Source organism: Micromys minutus, assembly GCF_963924665.1.
Source record: "Micromys minutus genome assembly, chromosome: 7".
NCBI lineage: Eukaryota > Metazoa > Chordata > Mammalia > Rodentia > Muridae > Micromys > Micromys minutus.
In genome coordinates, this window is record NC_137976.1 from 584,887 (window position 1) to 605,941 (window position 21,055).

Below are 21,055 nucleotides of genomic sequence, written 5' to 3' on the forward strand. Positions count from 1 at the left end.
TGTCAGGTTTCTATTGCTGGTGCTAATACACGTTTGTCTTTTACAGAAATGATGGATCACCAACAGGACCATAGAACCCTTTCTATGATGAGCTAATCAGGATGGAGGATTCATCATCTTGCTGGATTTCATAGAGCTAAGCATGCCTGGACCTCCAAAGAATGCTCAGTATTCTAGTGAAATGCATGGCCAACTTCCATATTAATAAGGGGTAAGTCCCAGAGAGTCTCAGAGAGTCCAACTAAGTGCTTACATGGTACAGGTCAGATCTGGAGGTCCCTGGAAATATGTCTGACAGTCTCCCCAGGGGCTGCTTCATTCCAAGCTCAGGTAAGTTTTAAAGTTGGAAGACACTTTGTGCAGGTGCCATTTTGATGATAGGTTCTACAGCTAAGGAGGTACTGGGCTGAGCCACAGCTAGGTTGACTGGAGCTTGGGGCTCCTTTTATACACAGATCTAGAAACCATTCCTTTCTACATTCTACCTGAATGACACACACTGAAGGTCAAGAGCCCAGATGTTATAGTTTTTTTTTTCCAGTCTTGATATAGCCTTTTGCTAAGTAGAAAGAAACCCAGGCCAAGAGGATGGGCTTCCCATGGGTCCCATAGTAAAGGGGACCAATGCCCAGAGGCGCTGCACTGTAAGGCAAAGGATACACACTACTAGAACATGCCCCACCCAAAGCTATCTCCTGCCTTTCCTCCCTGGTGCAGGTGCTAAATGAAATCATGGGATAATTTTAGACACAGCAAACAAATGCTGTAAGCTCCTGGCCTCTGTCTCGTGATTTGCTTAAGTCATGAGATGCTGAGAGAAACTCAGGGTACAAACCCCTCACCCCTTCATGACCCTGCCAGCTTCATGAGAAGGCTGGCTGTGGCTTGCTGGCTATTACACACCTGACACACTATAGTGGTCTCCGTGACTTGTAAATCCATTGAAGCTCAGAATGTAAAGCCTGAAGGCGCTTACACTACTCCCGCAGAGAACATACTTATATTTCAGTACTGGGCATATGCTCCTTATTTTAAGTAGGGTCTGATTTTTTAGCAAGCATTCTAACTTTACAGCATGGAAAGACTGACTTGGCATTTTTTTGGGGTGTAGCAGCTGTTGGCAAAGATAGGGATTTGTTCTGCTTTTGGCATGGCTGCTCTGGACCACTGCCTGACATTAGAAACAAATCCTGATGCACACACTCTTGCTGGGTGCTCTTCCCATAGGAGATCCAGGATTCTGCAATTTTGGGACAGGCTAACCAAAGCCCCTCTTAGGTTTTTTGCTGGAATCTGACATACAGCCATGGTTATCCCCTTTTCTGTCAGTGGCTGGGATTTGGCCAACTTGGTGTCCCTCCAGCCACTTGCCAGCATCATCTGTAGGCTCTGGGTACAAAATGTTCATGTTTGGTCATCTAGTGAGGAACTTGAGTAGACATGAGAAAAATAAGGTGGAACCCCCCACTCTCTGGGCACAGGGAGGTGCTAATATTGTTAAATCATCAGTTACAAAATCTGTCAATGTTAAGTTTATATTCTAAGCACGCCTGTGATGTTCATTTTCCTGTAAATAAGCAAAATTGTTGAGACAGAGCAATTTGACTCCCTAGTTAGCAGTCGATTGACTTCTTGCTGTTCTGCCTGTCTTAAGCAAAAGAATTATCAGCCTAGCAGCCAGCTGGAGTTATCAGCCACATTCCACATAGCCTAAGCCAGGGATGTTAGAAACAGTTTCCAGCAGACTTGTGTGAACTCTAGATGATCCTGAAACCATGCTCACCTTAGCCAGGCAAGGAACAGTTCCCCTGGTAGACTAGAAAAGGTATTGTGTGGAGGCTCGGCAATGATTGGTTCAAACAAATGGTTGTGATTGGTTTTGTTCATTGTCAAACAAAAGCTGTGATTGGTCCAAACACCCTTGAGCTGTGGGAGCAGGCTGCTTAGGTTCACTCAGAGAATGGACAGAAGAGGGCAGCACTAGTGATGTTGCAGAGCGTGCAGTGACCATCAGGGCAGGGTGGTGGGGGGCGGGGGAGGGGGGGACGGAGGTGGTGGCGGGGAGGGGGTTGGGGGCGGGCAGCGAACAGCAGGGCAGGTTGAACAGTTGGCAGGCCAAGCTGTGTAAGACTGATTGCTTGCACACTGGCTTCCCAAGTAGCCGCCAGGCATCTTCCAGCCTAGCAGCTACGAGATGAAAGTCACAATGGAAGAAGATACAGGCGACAGAGGTGACAGATGGAAATATAAACGGTCTTAGCAGCACCAAAGATGAAGCCAGGGGGTTCCCAGAGGGTTCCCTGCTACCAGACAGAAGAAATTGGACCGGGCTTAATTCTACTTGGTATATACTGATCATCGAGGGTTCCCCGTTTGCTGGGATTCTGAAAGTGAGATCTGACCTAACTGACATTACTTCCTTGAAGAATTTAGACAATCGTGGCACTGCGGGGAGTTGGTTAAGGTGGGAGCTACAGGCCAGCTTGAAGATGGTACAGAGGGAATACGTAGAGCTTTGTAGTGCCCTGGCCCTTTCCTGTATTCCCTTTCTCTGTGTACTGACTGGCCTGGCATGAGCTTTTCTGCTCTGCCCCAATTTCCCCACTGTGAAGGGCTGACACCTCAGAAAACAAGAATAACACATAAACAAACAGGTGAGGTACCTGTCCCAGTCATGAACAAGTAACTAATAAATACATACCATTTGGCATCCAGTGCTGCATAGACTGGTATTTTTTCATGTGTGTATGTGGTATGGATAAGTAAAAGTATGTATGCATGCATGTGTGTGCTCATGTATACGGGTGCAATTGAAAATGTCTATATGTGTGTTGTGCTGGTTAATCTTACGTCAACTTTACATAAACCTAAATATATCTAAGAAGAAGAACTTTTAATTGAGATAATGCCCCCTGCACCCACTAGATTGGTCTGTGGTGCCTTTTCTTGGTTGACTATTGATGTAGGAGAGCCAATCTCACTGTGGGTATGACTATCCCTGGACAAGTGTTTCTGGGTGCTATAAGCAGGCTGAGTAAGCCATAGGGAGCAAGTCAATAAGCAGCCCTTCTCCATAGCTTCTGCATCAGTTTCAGGTCCCTGCCATGAGCTCCTGCCCTGACTTCCAATGGTGATGAACTGGAAAGTTGCAAGCTGAAATAAACCCGTTCCTCTCCATGTTTCTTTTGGCTGTGCTGTTTCATCACAGACGTGTGGGAGGCTTGGAGTTCATGTGAGGGGCTCCCTCAATAGCCCTTCTGTCTATTGAGGAAGGTCTCTTGCAGACCCTGAAACATCGATTCCAGTTTGTCTAGCTAGCCAGCCGGCTCAAAAGAACCTGTCCCTGCCTCCCCAGTTCAGGATTGCAGGAAATCACCATGCCCATGCCTGCTTTGATGTGGTATCTAGAGCTCTGAATTCTAGTTCTCATGCTTGCACAGTAGGTGCTTTATCCATTGTCTCATCTCCTCTGTGCTGGACAGATGCTTTTGGTCTATACTACTGGTCTATACTCCCTTAGATGTTGGGATGACGCTGGGAGAAACAGTAGGTGAGCCTCAAACACTGAGATGTTTTTGATGGCTAATCTTGGCTGTCAGCTGTCAGCCAATGTTTGTTTATTGCGAGTCCACCTAATAAATCCTTTATATTAATTCTGTCTGTCTGATTCTTTAGAGAACCCTGACTAACACACTGGCCTCAGCAAGACATATTTATATTTCAGGACCCCACCATCAAACAAATGTTACTTTGGCCAACTGGTTTGTTTTCTATGAGATGTTTGGATGTCATTCCAGGTTAAATGAAGAGCGATCAGGGGACAGATTTGGGGCTTGTTTTGTTTTAAAGGATACAAATGCAGTTGTGTTTTCCTGTTACAGTTATGTGCTAGATAAGTTTTTCCACCATTGGCAGCTTGGAAGGGTCATTCCTACTGTCTGGAGACATCATAAACCAGTGCCTGCTTCACTTACAGGTCTGTGTAGGTACTGGTGTGAGCATGAGAGAGAGAGAGCTGTGTAAAGGCAGAGTGACAGCAGACAGTGTGTAACTGCATCGATGTACCACACTAATTTTGTGTACAAAGTTTACTTTGAAGCCACATGTTGTACACATGTATTATGTTTTTTATGTTTCATTTATCTTTTAAGACTTTATTAATTATTATTATTGTGTAACACACATGTGTAAATGCAAACAGAGAAATCACACATGTGGTATACTAACCATGTGGAGGAGTTGCTTCCCTCTTTCTGCCTTTACATGATGTCTTAGTCAGGGTTTCTATTCCTGCACAAAACATCACAATCAAGAAGCAAGTTGGGGAGGAAAGGGATTATTCAGCTTACACTTCCATATGCTGTTCATCACCAAAGGAAGTCAGGACTGGAACCCAAGCAGGTCAGGAAGCAGGAGCTGATGCAGAAGTCATGGAGGGATGTCACTTACTGGCTTGAATCCCCTGGCTTGCTCAGCCTGCTTTCTTATAGAACCCAGGTCTACCAGCCCAGGGATGGCTCCACCCACAATGGGCTGGGCCAGGGATGGCTCCACCCACAATGGGCTGGGCCCTCCCCTCTTGATCACTAGTTGAGAAAATGCCTTACAGATGGATTTCATGGAGGCATTTCCTCTACTAACGCTCCTTTCTCTGTGATAACTCCAGCCTGTGTCAACTTGACACAAAACCAGCCAGTACACATGAGTTCTGGGAATCCAGACTTGGATGTGGCATGCCATCCACGTGGAAGGCAGCTGTGGAGCTGGTTCCCTCTTTCCACCTTTACATGGGTTCTGGGTATCCAATCAGGATGTAAGACTTGGATGGCAAGCACCTTTACCCAGTGAGCCATCTTGTTCACCTATGTATCTGATGACTGGCCCATATCACCTAATTTTGTGTAAGTACATCTCATGATGCTGTCATAACAAGAGCATCACTTGGCAATGCTGTCCTCAGACCATATGACTGTCATTAAGCAGCATATGATGTAATCATACTGAAGATGATTTTTTTTTATCTCAGATAAAAATATTTTTGTGCTAACTCAACTATTAGTTAAAACCCTGGAATTACTGCATGCTCAGAACCAAACTCTCTGAAGTTGACATGGTGGTATTGCAGATAGATTCACATCAAAAAGGTAACTTGATAAGAGAATTTCACAAGCAACAGTTTACAAAACAACCTGTTCTTTAAAATCTTCAGAACATTGAGTAATAATAGTTCAGAGACTAGCAACACACAGCTGTGTTCTAGAAAATCCCCAAGCATCTTGGGACTCACCAGAGACGTGCGTGCCACGGCTTCTACCACTGCATCAAACACCTTCTGGGGCAGGCGCAGGAGTGTGGTGCCACTGTCCACAATGGCCTTGTCTGCATTGTACTGAAACAAGGAAGGAAGAAGACACTGAGCAGTGCTGGGTCTCATCCATATACCATGACCACATTTCTATCACACAGCCACAGTAGCTCAGTGGGGACTAAACCACTTTATACTCTAGAGATCAGGCACCAGGGGATTCCATGCAAGTGTTTTCACTTCATAGATAAAGAAATTGAAGCATGAGAAAAGGACAGGACTACAACCCATAGCTCCCAGGAAGAGCTTTTTGTCTTCATGGAGCTGCCCAAGTTGCTCTCCCCTCACGCTGGGCAGAGGGATGAGACAGTGGACTTTAGAAATTAAAATAACCCTTTTAAAAGGAATTTCAACAAACTGTTCAAAACCTGCTTTTCTACTATATTATCAATAGAAAGAGAAGGAAAACTCTTAATTGACAACCCCTATTCACCTTTGGGAAAGAAATTTAATAACAACACACATATAATACACAATGTATACTCCATTTGATACAAGTCTGGAATCTTTAGTGATAACTAAGGGCCTCTGACACTATAGATTTTGGACTTTGACAACTCTATAGCACTACATTAGACCAACATTGATTAAAGGTGTTTGTTATCATGAGAGTTCAGGGCAGTATGGAGACGTGTCAGAGTCAACAAAAGAGAAAAAGTTACAGGGTTCTATACAGTCACTGTCTGGTGAGCTTCAGAAGCCATCTAAAACTGCCTCACAGGACAGCTTCCTCAAGTTGTCATAATTGTAATGCTGACACACAAAGGCCAAACACGGTGTGAAACTGTGTATGTGCAGTGTAATAGCTATGTATGTGCAGTGTGTACAGTGTAACAGCTCTGTGTAGAACTGCCTAGTAACACTGTCAAGCTTATTCATCCTTAGAAGTCTTCTTCTAGTTAGAGTCCTCTGTGTGTGTGTGTGTGTGTGTGTGTGTGTGTGCCCTCTTTCACATGTGTGTAATTTACTGATTTGAACTCTTTATAAAAAAAGGATCTATGTCCTGTAAGGATCTTCTAAGTTGCCCTGTAATATGACATACCTTTTGAATTTGTGCCCAGGTACTGGTTAAATGTTGAAGTTTCTCCAGTGACCACAGGCAGAATACAACAGGAATGGAAAACACTCACCTCTCTGCAGTCCAGGTTGAGGCTCTGGCCTCCAATTTCCAATTTCAGGATTTCTATTTGATAGTACCATTCTTCTTTAATTGGGGTATACCAGATATCTCCTTTATACAAACTTGGTTCAATCCCACCCAGGACCTGGGGAAAAAAACAGTTACAGATGTTAGAGGTAAAACCTATGTGAAGACATCAATAGCTTCCATACAGAAGCATTTACTCAGGGTAACAGATCATCCAAAAAAAAGTGCCTTTACTTTATTTTGATGTTCTTGATGCTTGGAAATTACCCATTTATGGAAGGTGTGTGTGTGTGTGTGTGTGTGTGTGTGTGTGTGTGTGGTCGTGTGTGTGTGTGTGTGTGTGTGGTCATGTTCCACAATAATTTGCCATAGCATACAAAGATGCTCCACTGGTATTTCTGGCATACAGCACCAGCTATATGATGCTGAGAGTTCCCTCAAACAAATGTAGTAAAACAGTAAACCATACTGACTGGCACTGATTTACTGCATCAAAAGTCAAAGATGAAGGAAACAGACCACAAGATTTCCTAATCAAGACATTGTTTTGCAAAAAAATGTTGCCCTGCTATGCTAGGCTACCCCATCTCTTCAGAAGGAGACAACAAATGTGCTTGGGACAGGTGGACTATTAGTCAAAGGCAGTGGCAAGTGCTGATCCTGCTGCAGGGAGAACAAGAACTAGACATATCTCTCAAAGAGATTGCTTCTTCTGTATCCTTACTTCCCCTGCAGGGAAGTTCAGCATGCATTGCCCTGATTCCATTTCATTCTAAACATTTTTATTGGATGGTATATGCCTATGTAGTGGTGGAACAAACATAAGGGAGTGAGAGGGGAGGAAAGAAGGGAGAGACATGGAGGTCTTGTCTCTGATCAAGTATATCAAATCATAAGTGTGTATGCCTTGCCTAGAGGAGAGATTCCTGATGTACTACTTCCTCATTGTCCCTTGCTTGCTGAGAAATCTTCCCATTGAAAGCCAGGTGCCATGTATACTCTCAGAGATCAATAACATAGCTGGAGTGTGATTTGGAGAAACAATGAGAATCATATTTCTAGATGGCAGGATAATTATCCATCTTATAAGGGTTATAAGACAAAGTTCATTGAATTATCCTTAAATTCTTTTATGATGCCTAATATTTAGTAGCAGTTAAGCATTTCCTATGTGGGATCTGAACAAGACCTACATTAGATTGTGTGTCTAACAGTTCTGATTTGCTTTTAATAAAACAAAAACCCCAACAATTTGTGATTTTTTTTTTCATCCCTTTAAGACTGAAAGATACCCACAAGACTACCTCCGTTGGTACCAGATCCAGCTACTGGCAATCCAGCCCCACACATCTGCATGGAGAAAATGTCTGGAATCTTTGCTTGGGCCACCAGGGAATCAAAAAAGGTCTCCAGAGAGCTTGATGGCTGCAGAAAGGTGGGAAAGATGGTTACTTCAACCACTGTGAAGACAAGGGTGACCTGGTGTATTTAGCATCTCTTTCTTTTGGGATTCTTGGTCTTTCTACTTAAAGAATCCCCATGGTTAATCAACACACATGCTTGAAATCAGCTGTGATCACTCAGGAGTCTCCCATCTTTCCTCTTCCTGTCTGACATTTGAGGTTCTGCCACAAAAGTATAATGTCTCCAGGAGATATAAGGATGCTTCAAGCTGTGTATCACTATTTCAGTAGAGGATATATGTGAACCTGTGGTAGTGGGCTACTGGTCTCAGATACTTGGAGTAAGAGAAAAAAAAAAAAAAAAGAATTACTCTAGAACTCCTACCCATCTCTCTTCACCACCTAACATAAAATGACCTTTGACCTTCAAGGACAATGTATCCATATCCTACCCGCTGGTGTTCCAATAATCATGAATGAGCTTCAACAGCGAGGATATTCCCTATTGCAGGGTTATAGCCCTTTGTCCAGCTCCTCTCCTGCACAGAGCTACATGTTCAGAGGCCATCTCTATTTTTACAAGAATTTCCAAGGTCAACAGGTGCTCTGTAAACAGCTCTGGGCTAGGATAGACTAGGGCTGCAGCGCCATGAAGTACAGACTTGAGCTTATACTTGGGTTTTTACAACTCGAAGACATCAGGGCTGGCTAATTTTCTGAGTTGCCGGGTTTGGGGTTTGTTTGTTTGTTTGTTTTCTTTCATCTGAGACAGGGTTTTACTCTGTTGCCTAGGTTGCCCTAGAAACTCTCCTGCTTTGACCTTGAAACTATCTGGAGTTACAGGTGTGCCCTACCATGCCCTGAATGGGCTGTCAGTTTTATTGGGCAGACAGAGTGCTCAGCTGTGGGGGATGAAACCCTGCCCATAACTACTCTAAAGGAATGGCTGTTCACTAGCCATAAGAATTTGAAGCTCCATTATGAATGAGATAGGACCCTCCTCACTTGCTCAGTCCATTGTTCTCTGGCCACTTTCTCCTTCTATCTCTACTCCTATAATGCTACATGGATTTAATATCATCTCCCCATGTGATCTCTGCAGAGAGGTTGTATGTATTAGTGGACTGAAAGACAAAGTCAACTGTTAGGTGGGTGGGGACTGATGGGGACTTATCTTGGTCCCCTTTCCCTTAGCAGCAGAGGATGCATGCTTGTTTCATGTCTGATCAGTCTTGGAACTGGTCCTGACTAGTTCTTTGTTCTCCTCTCTGGCAAATGTGTTCACAGTTGCCTGTCAATTCTGGGGTTTAAGAAGCTCAAGGTCTTTTTGTCTGAAAAGCCTGGCACATGCATAGTTCAGACATGGTGTTAATCTATGAACCATTTTCCCTTTAGGCCTGGGCCTTAGAATCAACCAAAGACAACAAATCTTGAGTTGCTCAGAACCAACCCCAAAGGACTCAGATCCAAGGATGTTTGCAGAGGGAGCCTGGCATCTTTAGCATAAGATGTCCCTGGTGATTGTGATGCATAGGCTTTGGAGAACTACCTGAGACCCACCAGGAACACCTACACTCAGACTATTACCCAGCCCTTTGTTAGCCACACTGTTTCAGAGATAAGACACCTGACCTAGCCCACTCAGCTGTTCCTTACAGATACAGTTTAGAAGCTAGTTGTCAAAAATGTTGGGATTTCATGGATGAAATGGTTAAAAGGTCACGTGAAGAGTCTAAATGCCTCCTAAGAAATCCCAAAGTTCTATTCTCATGAAGCCGTTACATATTATTAATTAAATTTAATTTGGGATTATTTTTCAGAATAATTAGCATTTAAAGCATCTCATCCTTAATTTCCAACCACTCAAAGATATGGTTTGCCCAAAGTCACACTGTTTGTAGAAGGGACTTACGAACTCAAGATTCATGACAGTCTTTATATCTATGAAGTCTGCCCACAGTGCTGAGTACAAAGGGGCTCTTGAACCAGTCCTGGCTCTGCAGTAGGGTGAGAATGGCCTGGAGCTCATGTTTCAACTGATGCTAAATTTCTCACTGAAGCAACCACACATATAAATGGAACACAAGGGCATCACAGGGTCTGCCTCACATGAACATGAGCTGAGTGAATGGCTATCTTGTGATGTCCCCTGCCTGCAATCTGACAGGCGCTTGGTTACCCTTGTTCTTTCTCCAGGAGAAGCCAAGGACCAGCCCACACCTCCCACTGTTAATAGACTGGAGCCAAACACATGTTCTACAGTGTGGATTGTCTTGGGCCAAACAGGGCCACTGCTCATGTGACTACATTCTTTCCTGCACTGAGCTAGGGCTCAAAGTATAGGATTGAGCCAAGGAGTGGTGCCCAGTGGCAGAGCCAGGGCAGGTGACTCCTTCTGTTTTTCTCAAGTGCGCACATAACTGTCTGTCTCTCAAAGTCTAGGCTTCTGTGAATCCACTTGCCTCTGGCAACTGCTCTGGATAGACACTATCTTCCCACTCTCTTTTAGCATCCCATTACTTTTTTGTATTGATCCACGTACAAGTATTGGAGATGACCCAATCCTATCTTGCCTCATCTTGGGAAGACTGATTTTGTGAGCACAATATTTCAACATTTCTTCCTGGCTATTTCTGTAGGGGATGGCTATCCTCAGGGCATCTAATCATATACCAGTTTCTGGTATCTCCCCAGAGGTACTCTGGGGTGACAAAACAGCAGAATGGTGTTCTCAGTTGGTAGCTTCCATAGGTATCATCTTCATATGATCCTAAGAGCTTAATTACATGTATGTTTAATGCCACCCTCGTCAACTGAATTGAATTGAATTGGCAAGTTTCTAGTTTACTAAGAGACAGTCTCAAAAACTAAGGTAAAGAGTGACTGAGGAAATCACCTGATATCAACCTCTTGTTTCCATGCATTGTGTGATACTCATTACCCTCCAACATCTACACACAAACACACACATGCACACAGAGCTAACATTTTATCTTAAAGGAAATTATCCTAAGCTGCAAACATGCCTGGAAATGTCATTGTGTGAACACTTGTCTCTATCAGCTATGTGATTTTTAGCAGTTACCACACAGTACTCCAGTGTTGTCCCTTTAATGACTGGTTGTCACAGCCTCATCTGATTAACTTGAACAGAAAGAGCTGTCTTACCTTAGCCAAGGCAGCATAAGCAAGTCCAAGGATTCCATTCCATTTAATCCCAGGCAAAAAGAAATTCTCAGACTCAAAAATAGTGGCAATATTGACCAGAAAAGAGCTGTTGAAGCCTTTTGGGATGGTGACAAGGTCCTCACCAACAAAGCCAGTCCAGCTTCCCTGTGTGTACTTCACAGTGACATCAAAACCCTTGGAGTGGTATGTGCTGGAGCTGCAGAAAAAAAGTTAGTGATATTTAGTCTACAAGCCTCTGCTGTTTGAACCACAACTGTGACACAGATTGTCACCATGGTTTACAGTCCTATATAGTCTAAAGGTAGTGATACTCAGTAGAAAGTGATGTTCATGTAGACCAAGGCACTGTTTTCCACAGACTTAAGCATGGGCTATTTGGGAACTGTTGCCATGTTATATGAAAGCAATGCCATGATGTTGGCATGTAACCCTGTAGTTCAATTCTTCCCCTATGCCTAAATCAAACTATCACAGGCATGATCCTGAGTCAGGTGCTTTACCTAGCTACATCATTTTCTGAAGGACACCACATCTGGGCACACACTAGACCATGTGGCTTTACAGGATTACTGGGCCTGTGCTCTGCACAGAAAGAGACTGTGCAATTATAACAGAAAATCCCATGAGCTTGTCTCAGTGTGGGATTGAGATTCATACAACCCAAGTAAAGTGACAAAGACCAAGCCCTGGCCTGTCTAGTGTATCCCCTAATTTCATAGTCCTTCCCTGATATCTCAAAGGTGATCTCACTACCAAAGCACAGTTGACAAAGCTGTTTGGGAAAAGCACTGTGGTGTAACCTAGAACCTTGCATGTGTGCAGCATGAAGAATAAGAGGTACTGAGAGAGGGTCACAGAAGCACAAGCAGGCAATGGAAAGGTAGATGGGAGTCTTCCTTCTCCAGATTACTCAGTGAGGAGAGATAATATATGTCAGGATATAAAATATCAGGCTACAATGAATGAATCAGAGCAACTGAGTAGTGAGGGTGAACAAGCAATTTGATGGCTGAGATGATCTCTCATAGGTGGCCACATGTTGGAGACCTCAGTAGAGACCAAGGACTACAAGGCTGCCTGGGAGAAGACACCCTGTGTCAGGCTCTGGAGCCTCTAATCATGCAAGGTTATTCTTACACTGTATTAGTCTGAAATTTCTGTGGAATATGGAAAGGGAGTAGAGGAAGACTGATCATTTAAAGCAGGCTCTCTGGGCTGGAGAGATTGCTCAGTGGTTAAGAGCACTGACTGCTCTTCTAGAGCTCTTGAGTTCAATTCTCAGCAACCACATAGAGGCTCACAACCATCTATAATGGGAGTGATGCCCTCTTCTGGTGTCTCGTGTATCTGAAAACAGCTACAGCATACTCATATAAATATAATAATAAATAAATCTTAAAAAAAAAACATAGCATGTTCTCTGAAAACAAAAACAAAACCAAAACAAAAGAAACAACCCAATGCCTAAAGGAGTGTCAAATCACCAAGTAGTTGCCAAGACTGTTTATCTACTGTCTCAGTCCACTGAGTTTTAATATTAATTCTGCAACAGAAACTCGAGCTATGTCTCTGTTTTCTGCAAAAATTCCCTCAATATACAAGAAAAGAATATAACAAAAGAGACATGAAGTGAACACTGTGCATAAGTATGGCAGGAAATCTTCACTGTTGATCAGACCAGGTTTGGAATCAGCTAGGAGATACACCTGTATCTGTAAGGGTTTTTCTAAAGGGGTTTAACTGAGCCTAAAAACCCCACTCCAAATGTGGTTATCACCATCACATACATGGGCTGGGAACCCAGAGAATAAAAAGGAGTAAGGAGAAGACATGAACACCAGCATTCATTTCTCTCTTCTTCCAGCCCACATTTGCTATGTGACCAGTTGCCTCATGTTCAGCATGGTTTCTCTGCCATGGTGTGTGATGGTGAGTGTGAGCTGTCACACATAGGAGATGACCCTCTCCGTTTTCCTGAAGTAGATTATCTTTATTCAGTTAACTAAGGTGTGAAGACCTGCCCACTGTGGGTGGGACACATACCTAAATAGGGAGGGGTCTCTTGGATCACAAGGATTAAGAAGGTAAACAAAACAGAAGGGAGCAAACTTATTTCCTAGGCTTCTCCACCATGACTATGAGCTAAAGCAAATCTGTTCTCCCTTAAGTTGCTTTTGTCTACAGATTTCATGGAAGCAAAGAAAAAGACACTAAAACAGACTGTAGCCTCACACTGTGAGACAAAATAAACCTTCCTCTTTTTTTAAAAAAAGATCATAACTGACTTTTTATTTATTTAAAAAAATCACAGGGAGTGATCTCCAGCAGATTTTTATAAAAATACTACCATATCAAACATTTTATGTCATTGAATTCCAGCGAAGAGCACCCCCTTTTTGTTCTTTTAAGGTAAAAATTTCAACTGGATGGGGCATGTGTCCTTAAAATAGAAAATTTCCACCATATAGTTAAATGTGAAAAATAAGATTTTTGATATGTTTATTGCTTTGTGTGTGAGCAAGATGCTACCAGCACATTTTAGGTAAAGAAACTTTATTAAAAACTATGAGTTATTTCTGTTTAAAACTTTCAAGATAATTCACAGAAAATAGATACATATAATCAAGTATAGACTGAAGGGCTGAACATTTAAAGGTGTAGCAGCTCTTAAACAAAACAAAACAAACAAAAAACCAAAGCAAAACCTGATACAGTGGTATTGCTTGGTGCATAACTGAAATGAATAAAACTGGAAGACCAGAGTTGCTATTCTATGTCCTGTTAGGATCTTAAAAAGATAAAAAAGTCACACGCTTGGCTTAGCAGTCCATTTGGGCTTAAAATATTCATAAGTGTGAGAAACGTAAAGAAAAGACATCTGTACATGTTCATGAAAAGAAAGCTATCCATTTCCCTTTCAAAATTGCACTGCTATTAAAATACCTTCGTAGTCAGAGCCTCCTTTGCAGCTGGCACGGATTTCCAGGTCTACTTGGCAACTAGGGAAGCACCTCTGGTATTAGTGAAGTAAAAATAGTGGTGATTAAAGACCAAGGTGAAGCAGCTAACTCGGCCTTTGAGCTGCACTGACATCTCCACCTACATCTCTTGTGTCTTCAAGCCCATCATCCACAAGGTACTCTGCTTCTCCAAGTTCTAGATTGCTTTCACTTTGCCCATCATTGTTAACTTAGACATTGCTGGGAGCCTTTTGCTGATGGCCTTCCTGCCTGAATGGAAACCATCTAGCTTGGTGTAAATTAACAACAGTATGGGTCCATTACCATGACAGACTGACCAAAGGAAGAATAAACATGCTGGGGAGAGCTGAAGCTTGCAAGAACACAAGTACCCAGTGCCAGCTTGCCCTTGAAGTCTTTTCACACCTGCTACTGTCAGGAATTTGTTATGTCAACAAGAAAACTCATACAACTCTCTTGAGGGTAGAAAAATGGGAGTAGGTAGGCAGGCTGAGCCCCGGGTCATACTATAGTAATTGTCCATGTGGGTTCACTTTAAGGACTTGAGTTTTTGAGGGCAGACCAAAGAGCAAGTTGAGTGTTGGTATAAGCTCAGATGTTCCATGCACATGGTAAGGGAACAAACACTGACATTTTAATTCCTTTGATAGACAGGTCAAGCTCAGACTGCTTGCAGAAGGACTTGACATAAGAGTCAGCACATCTTTCCTATAAAGGAATGTTCTGGCATTTGCTCACTTTATCATCTCTATTGTAAGTACAGAGCTGTGGTGCTGTATCAAGGGAACAGCCACACACCATACAGAAGCATAAAACTTTATATACATACATAGACATAGACATATACACACATATATAGCCCACCATCTACAAGTTACCCTGCTTCTCCAAGTATGTATATAGGTATATCTCCAGCAGCCAGTCCAATTTGGCTCACTGTCTACATCTGTGGACACCATAAGTTAGCTAGTAGATCAGCTATCTTCCCCCTGTTCCCATCAGCTTCCTCAAGCTGGGCTTTGAAAGGTATTTTATTTTCATCCCACCTTCCTTAGATTAAGAAACAGAGTGGCATTATATCTCTATAACATGTTTCTTAGCTTCCTGCTACTGCAGCTGTCTTACAGGGATAATTCAATGCCACTTGTAGAGAACAGAAAGGCAGTAGAAGTAACAGTACCAGGGTTCACATACACGTTCACTTACTTACTGGCTATATTATTCAGGACCAAACTGTCACTTCTATGCTTCAGTTCCCCAATATTCTGGGATTAGCCAGGATGGTACCTCTAGGAGACTACCTATGCAAACTCGAAAGGCTAATAGGTTACATATTTAGAACAAAATCCTGGCTTCAAATCAGTCTGCAACAAAACAACTACAATTAGTATAATTATCAAAGGGCTTCCTAGCTTTCTCCAATCTATGAGCTACCATTAGAAAACTCAGGGTTGTTCTAGAAAACAAGATGATACCACAAAGTACCCTAAATGTAAAATCTGACCACCTCCTAAAGAGTGGAGGGGCAACCATTCTTGGTGTGGAAAGGTGTTGTCTTATGTCTCTGGGCAACGGACTTCCAAATGGTCCAGTGCTGTGGCCTAGACCAGCACTGTCCAGCAGAACCTGCTCTGAGGACAGGCTGATCTATGTATAAGTCATCCATTATATAAGCCACGTGTGGTGACTGAAATGTGATGGTGCCAGAACTTTTATTTCACTTCACTTAGCATTAATTAACTTAAACAGCTCTACAGGATCAGTGGCCACCCCTGTAGAAAACATTTTCTGAGAGAATATGGGAAAGCTGTAATTGTAAGCTTGCCCTCTTTGGCTCTCCTTTACTGAATCTGAAACAGAGAAGAGGAGCCTGGGCAGAATTGTGAGCAGCCCTGTGGGTCATTAGCACTTTAAAGTGATCCCCCACATCTTCATTGGCTAACACCTTACTTTTCTGACATTTCATATTAATCATGTCAGGAGAAAAGCCTGGATGGGCTTCCCAATTCCAAGGCCTCCATTCCAGATGCTTAGACATGGCAAGCAGTCAGGGATGTGGGGGGTCAGAAATGAGTCTGCTCACAGCAATAAAAAAACATTTTTAAGGAGATTTGAAAGACATTCTGCCTCTGTTCAGAGAGTTCGGGGGAAGTAGAACTATAAAGAGAGATCACCCGAAGCCAAGAACAGAACTTTGGGGCCATCTTATTTCAAGAGAAAGCCATTGCTGTTTCTGGTGAGTCCTTGGGTCAGCTCTGGTTCTCCCAAGTCCCTTCCAACTCCAGGGGATGCCAAGGGCCCCAAAGGCCTCTTCATTAGACCTCTGTGTACATTTCAGGGTTTGGCATTTACCAGTGGGCTTGGTGATTTGGTCCTTGTGACTTGTCAATGATTTTAGAAGTCACCAGAGCTGAATGAATGGAGCCTTTGGCCTGACCTGGTGGTTCAAGCTCTCAAGCTCCAAAGAAGCAAGCCTCTGATGGAGAGGTCAACCAGTCCTGAAAAGTTACCTGAGCAACCAAGAGAAAGACCTATCCCTACTGTGTGGAAAGCCATCTGTATGCCCCTACCCTCCTTAAAGACATCTCCAGTTGGTTCGTTGGTTCCCTAATCTCATTTATTGCCATCATGCAGAAAATGAATTGGTTCATTGCTTCAATATCTCTGTGGGTGCAGGGGTGAAGCAACGTTAATAAGCAAGTATGCATAGGCTCCTGAATGGCAGAGGGTTCAGTGAGGTACATATTGGATCTTTTGCCTATTCAGTTGGCTAGAAGTCATTTTCTTGTCCAAAAAGAAAATGCATTTGAAAACCATGCAGCCCTTTCTCTTTTGCTACATAGTTATACACATGGGCATTCAACAGCTGCAAAGAGGGCTCATGACAGTGACAAGCCATACAAATGACTCATAGTGGCCCATCTTCTTCTATAAATCAAAGAGATCTTTTCAGAGAACCCTGAGCCCAATCTCCAATTACTGCACAATGCTTCAGGAAGTACAAAACCTGAACATAGGAAGGCTGGGGGTTTATATCAGAGGCTGCCAAGCCCAACTGGGAGCCTTATTATAACAAAGAATTCTGAGGGCCAACTCAGTACTCAAACATCACAGGGCAGGGCCCACATCTCCACAAAGGCACCTTTGTCAGACATCCAGAAGGAAAGACACTGTTCTCTGGTTTCCATCAGATACTGAGGTTGAAAACCTCAAAACGGCCAATATCAGCAAAAGTACTACACAAATAATAATTTATATGGATAGCACATATTATTTATAATAATTATGTCTCTGTTGACTCTAAGCACAAACTCCCTCTCCCAGTCCTCATCCAGAAGGCAGTAATGTCAGAGACAGAGCAGAGAAGGAAGGAAGCCTTGCTTTTTCTAGACCTGGGTGTGTTCTGCTGTTTCTCTTTTTGTTTACTTAAAAGCCAGGGAAATAGATCTGAGGTGGCAAAGCTGAGGGGGTGTCTATGCCCTTTTGTGGGCTTAACAGGAAGGAAGGATGACTGGTCACCGCAGCAATGGAAAGCTCAGGGGTTCATATTGACTCAGATGAAAGCAGGCCTGAGAAGCTCTCCTTACTGCACAGGATAAAGGGGAATTTCTACCCACCTTCCATACACCTGGCTAGAGGCACAAAGTTCGCCTGAAGGAGGAAAGCAAAAGAAGAAAAAGAAAATACATGTCCTGCTGGAACCTGAATGAGAACCAAGGCTTATTGACACAACACACACAGCGGGGGTCAGTGAGAAATCGGTTGTGGCTGTCCACAGCTGACCAATTAACAGAGTGATAGAGTACACAGCATCAGCAATGGTGACTTTTATTCACCCTATCATGTTTCAACAACTGCATGGTCTTGTCAAAGGATCCCTGGGTGCATTTTGGCCCCAATGGAGCTGAAAATTAGCTGCCAAGGAGTTGCAGGTGGTTGCCTTGTGGCAGGCCCTCGTTTTTGTAGTGCACCATAAGCACCTGTGTTGACCCTAATTTATGCCAACTCCAGTCTTACTGCTCCCTTCTTCTGGATCTCATGCCAACAGGTGTGTGATTAGGAATGAAATTCGCACTGTTGGGAGGGTGGACTGTACATCTGCTCCTGATCTGTGAGCTGGGACTTCTTGGTCTGCAAGGCAACGGGTCTTGTAAGGGAAGGAGCTACCCTGTTTTGGGCCACTGGTAGGTCAGTGCCAGGAATGGTGCAATCCTAGAAGAGGTAGGAGATCCCTTAAAACCCATAACCAATCTGCCTGCCACGGGGCTTCCTCATGTTCCATGGTATGAGTGTGGGTTGAAAGCTATTTGTTTATCTGAGCAGACTTAGCATTTACAGTGAAGCATTAACTAATATGTAAATGGAAGGCATGTGACATTTTATTTTTAAGCTCATGAGGATTGTTCTTCACTTTGGAAAATCCCATCAACCACCCAAAGTAACCAGTAACCAGTCTTAAGTTAGTTGTCCAAATGGCCTCTGTGGTGTCTGTGTCCCATTGAGCCCACACCCATACACTGGTGTGCAGTATACAGCATCTTCTACATGCCTCTCATCAACACACTCATGTGATATACTGAGTACCTTACTCATACTACCTCATTCCTGACCCACATTTAGGCTGGTGTAGATTTTCCCCGATACTTGGGGCCAGAAGTATTCAGATTCAGATTTTCTGGAGTGTTTGCACATGCATACTGAGATACCTGTGAAAAAGAACCTAGGCAAAAGCTTCATTTGTGTCATGCAGACATTACACAAGTAGCCATAAGATCACTGTACACAGTACTTTTGGTGCGTTTGTGTTGTGACTGACCTGAGGTCAGTAGTGAAACTTGACACTTGCAAGATCACCTGTGTGCTCAAAGTGTCTCAGGTTTGAGGTCATTGCATGGTTTTTTGTTTTGTTTGTATGTGGGGTTTTTATTATTATTATTTTTTGATCAGCTATGCAACACCTGCATTATCTATCTCAAACTCATAAGAATTATTTATGTGGTAGTTACAAGGCTACGGTCTGGAAGCTAGAATTCAGGAAGACTCCTTGTTCCTTCACTTCCCAGGCTATAGGGTTAAACAGGAATGCTCTGGAGTCTAGAGGCTGTGATGGGAGGGGGATGGGAGCTGTATAGAGACAGAGGCCCAGGGTGAACCATCAGTGTGACTAGGACAAGACAACAAAAGCACCAAAACCCAACTAACTGGCACACTGGCACACACACAGGAACTCCATCCACTCCACACACATGTTATACGGAAACTCTGTGCTCCTTGAGGGAGGGGTCAGCATTAATGCACCGAGACGCTATGAGGTGCCACCTGGCACAGGCAGTCCCTGCCCTCTCTTCAGCTGTGCAAATACGAGACCCTGGCATTCCTGGTACCTAAGTGGAGACTGATATGAAGTGGGTGGAACACCTGTAGGTGGGCTTTCTCTCCAACCACACTGTGAAGGGCAGCTTCTGTGTAAACAAGGAATGTGTTACACTTAAAAATTCATAAAGTCATGTTCCCACAGCTATTAACAGAACCTGATACAGATTTTGTAGAAGGAGATATGCATGTGTTGTGTGCATTTGTTCTCTCTCTCTCTCTCTCTCTCTCTCTCTCTCTCTCTCTCTCTCTCACACACACACACACACACACACACACATGTTCAGATATACAAACATGCACACATTCCTTCTAAATGAGACAGATAGCTTTCTGGCGGTTTTGTTCCAGCACATTTTCAAAGATGCCAATCCAGGTCTCACTGCTAGACCAGACCCTGAAGCTGTGTGTAATCCCACTCACCTCTCTGAGTCAAAGTAGGTGTCTATGTAGGAGTGTGGGGCGCCTGCCACAGCGAAGTTACTGCTTCCGGTGTCCACAAGAATCTGTACCTTTTGTTTTTTAAGGAGAAAAAAAAATAGAAAGCTTCAAATTATTGGAAGAAGCACCAACCACAATAATTTATTAATCAGTAAAAACCAATATCCATACTGATTTAGGGAGAAATGTTAGAATATGATGTATAAAGTTATATGGGAAGCCTGACACAGCCACAGAGGGTGCTGCTACAAGAGCCACATGGGATTTGCCTTAGATTTCTGGACTTGCCTCAGATGCTCAGGAGCCTTCCAGACAGGCTTGTCAAACACAGGGCAGTTCGAGTCACTAATACTGGATCACATCGCCAGTTCTTTAGTCACTCCTGGAATTTTGCACAGCTCCATTCCTGACCAGAAATTTCTTGCTTTTCCAAATATTCCTTGGAGCATCAAATCCACTGTGGTGCCCTTTCCCTAGGAAGTTCCTTGTTATTGGTTTTTACTTTATCTCCCTGCTGAGTCTCTGAAGACACCCATTATAAGCACATCCTTATTAAGAATGCATTTTCCTTTCATACGTACTTTGCCTGAATATATTAAATGTACCACATATGTGCTGGTGCCTGTGGAATTCAGAAGAGGGTGTCAGAACCCCTGGAACTGGAATTACAGATGGTTGTGGGATGACATGTGGATGCTGGGAACTGAATCAGGGTCTCTGCAAGAGCTGCAATTGCTCTTAACCACTGAGCTTTGGCTCCAGCAAACAGATGTCTCCTTTTCAGCTTTATTAAAGTCTAATTTGGGGATCATGAAAAGACAGTGGTAGTAGATGCCAACAATCCTAATGGTACAGAGTCCAGAGAAGGAGGGTGATGAGTTGGAGGCTAGCCTAGACTAGCTACACAGTGAGACTCTGTCTCTAACAAACAAAAGCTCAAATTGCCAGAAGTCTGATGGTGAGTTTAGGAAGGTTCTATGCCCAAGCCAAGGCATCCCTAAAACCCAAATTATCCCTAAATGTTTGTCCTCTTTGCCCCTCTTTCCTGGGAGATACCAGTTCTGTTCTCTATTAGAACAGGTAAATTTCCCCTGTTCTTGAACGATTTTCTTCTATTTTGGCCCAGCTACATTGAGACTCTTACATGCTGTGGAGT

The 21,055-nt window shown here is 43.3% G+C and overlaps 1 protein-coding gene across 1 annotated transcript in view; it reads right to left on the reverse strand.

Moving 5' to 3' along the window:
• The window catches only part of BACE2 (beta-secretase 2), an 81,435-nt gene that overhangs the window by 17,668 nt on the left and 42,712 nt on the right, over positions 1-21,055 (reverse strand). Inside the window, exons 2-6 of the mRNA XM_080918895.1 lie at positions 19,882-19,970; positions 11,084-11,300; positions 7,809-7,937; positions 6,496-6,630; positions 5,288-5,389 (exon numbers count right to left, since the gene is read on the reverse strand). Coding sequence (XP_080775021.1) covers positions 5,288-5,389; positions 6,496-6,630; positions 7,809-7,937; positions 11,084-11,300; positions 19,882-19,970 — 672 coding nt within the window. The remainder of the gene's footprint in view (positions 1-5,287; positions 5,390-6,495; positions 6,631-7,808; positions 7,938-11,083; positions 11,301-19,881; positions 19,971-21,055) is intronic.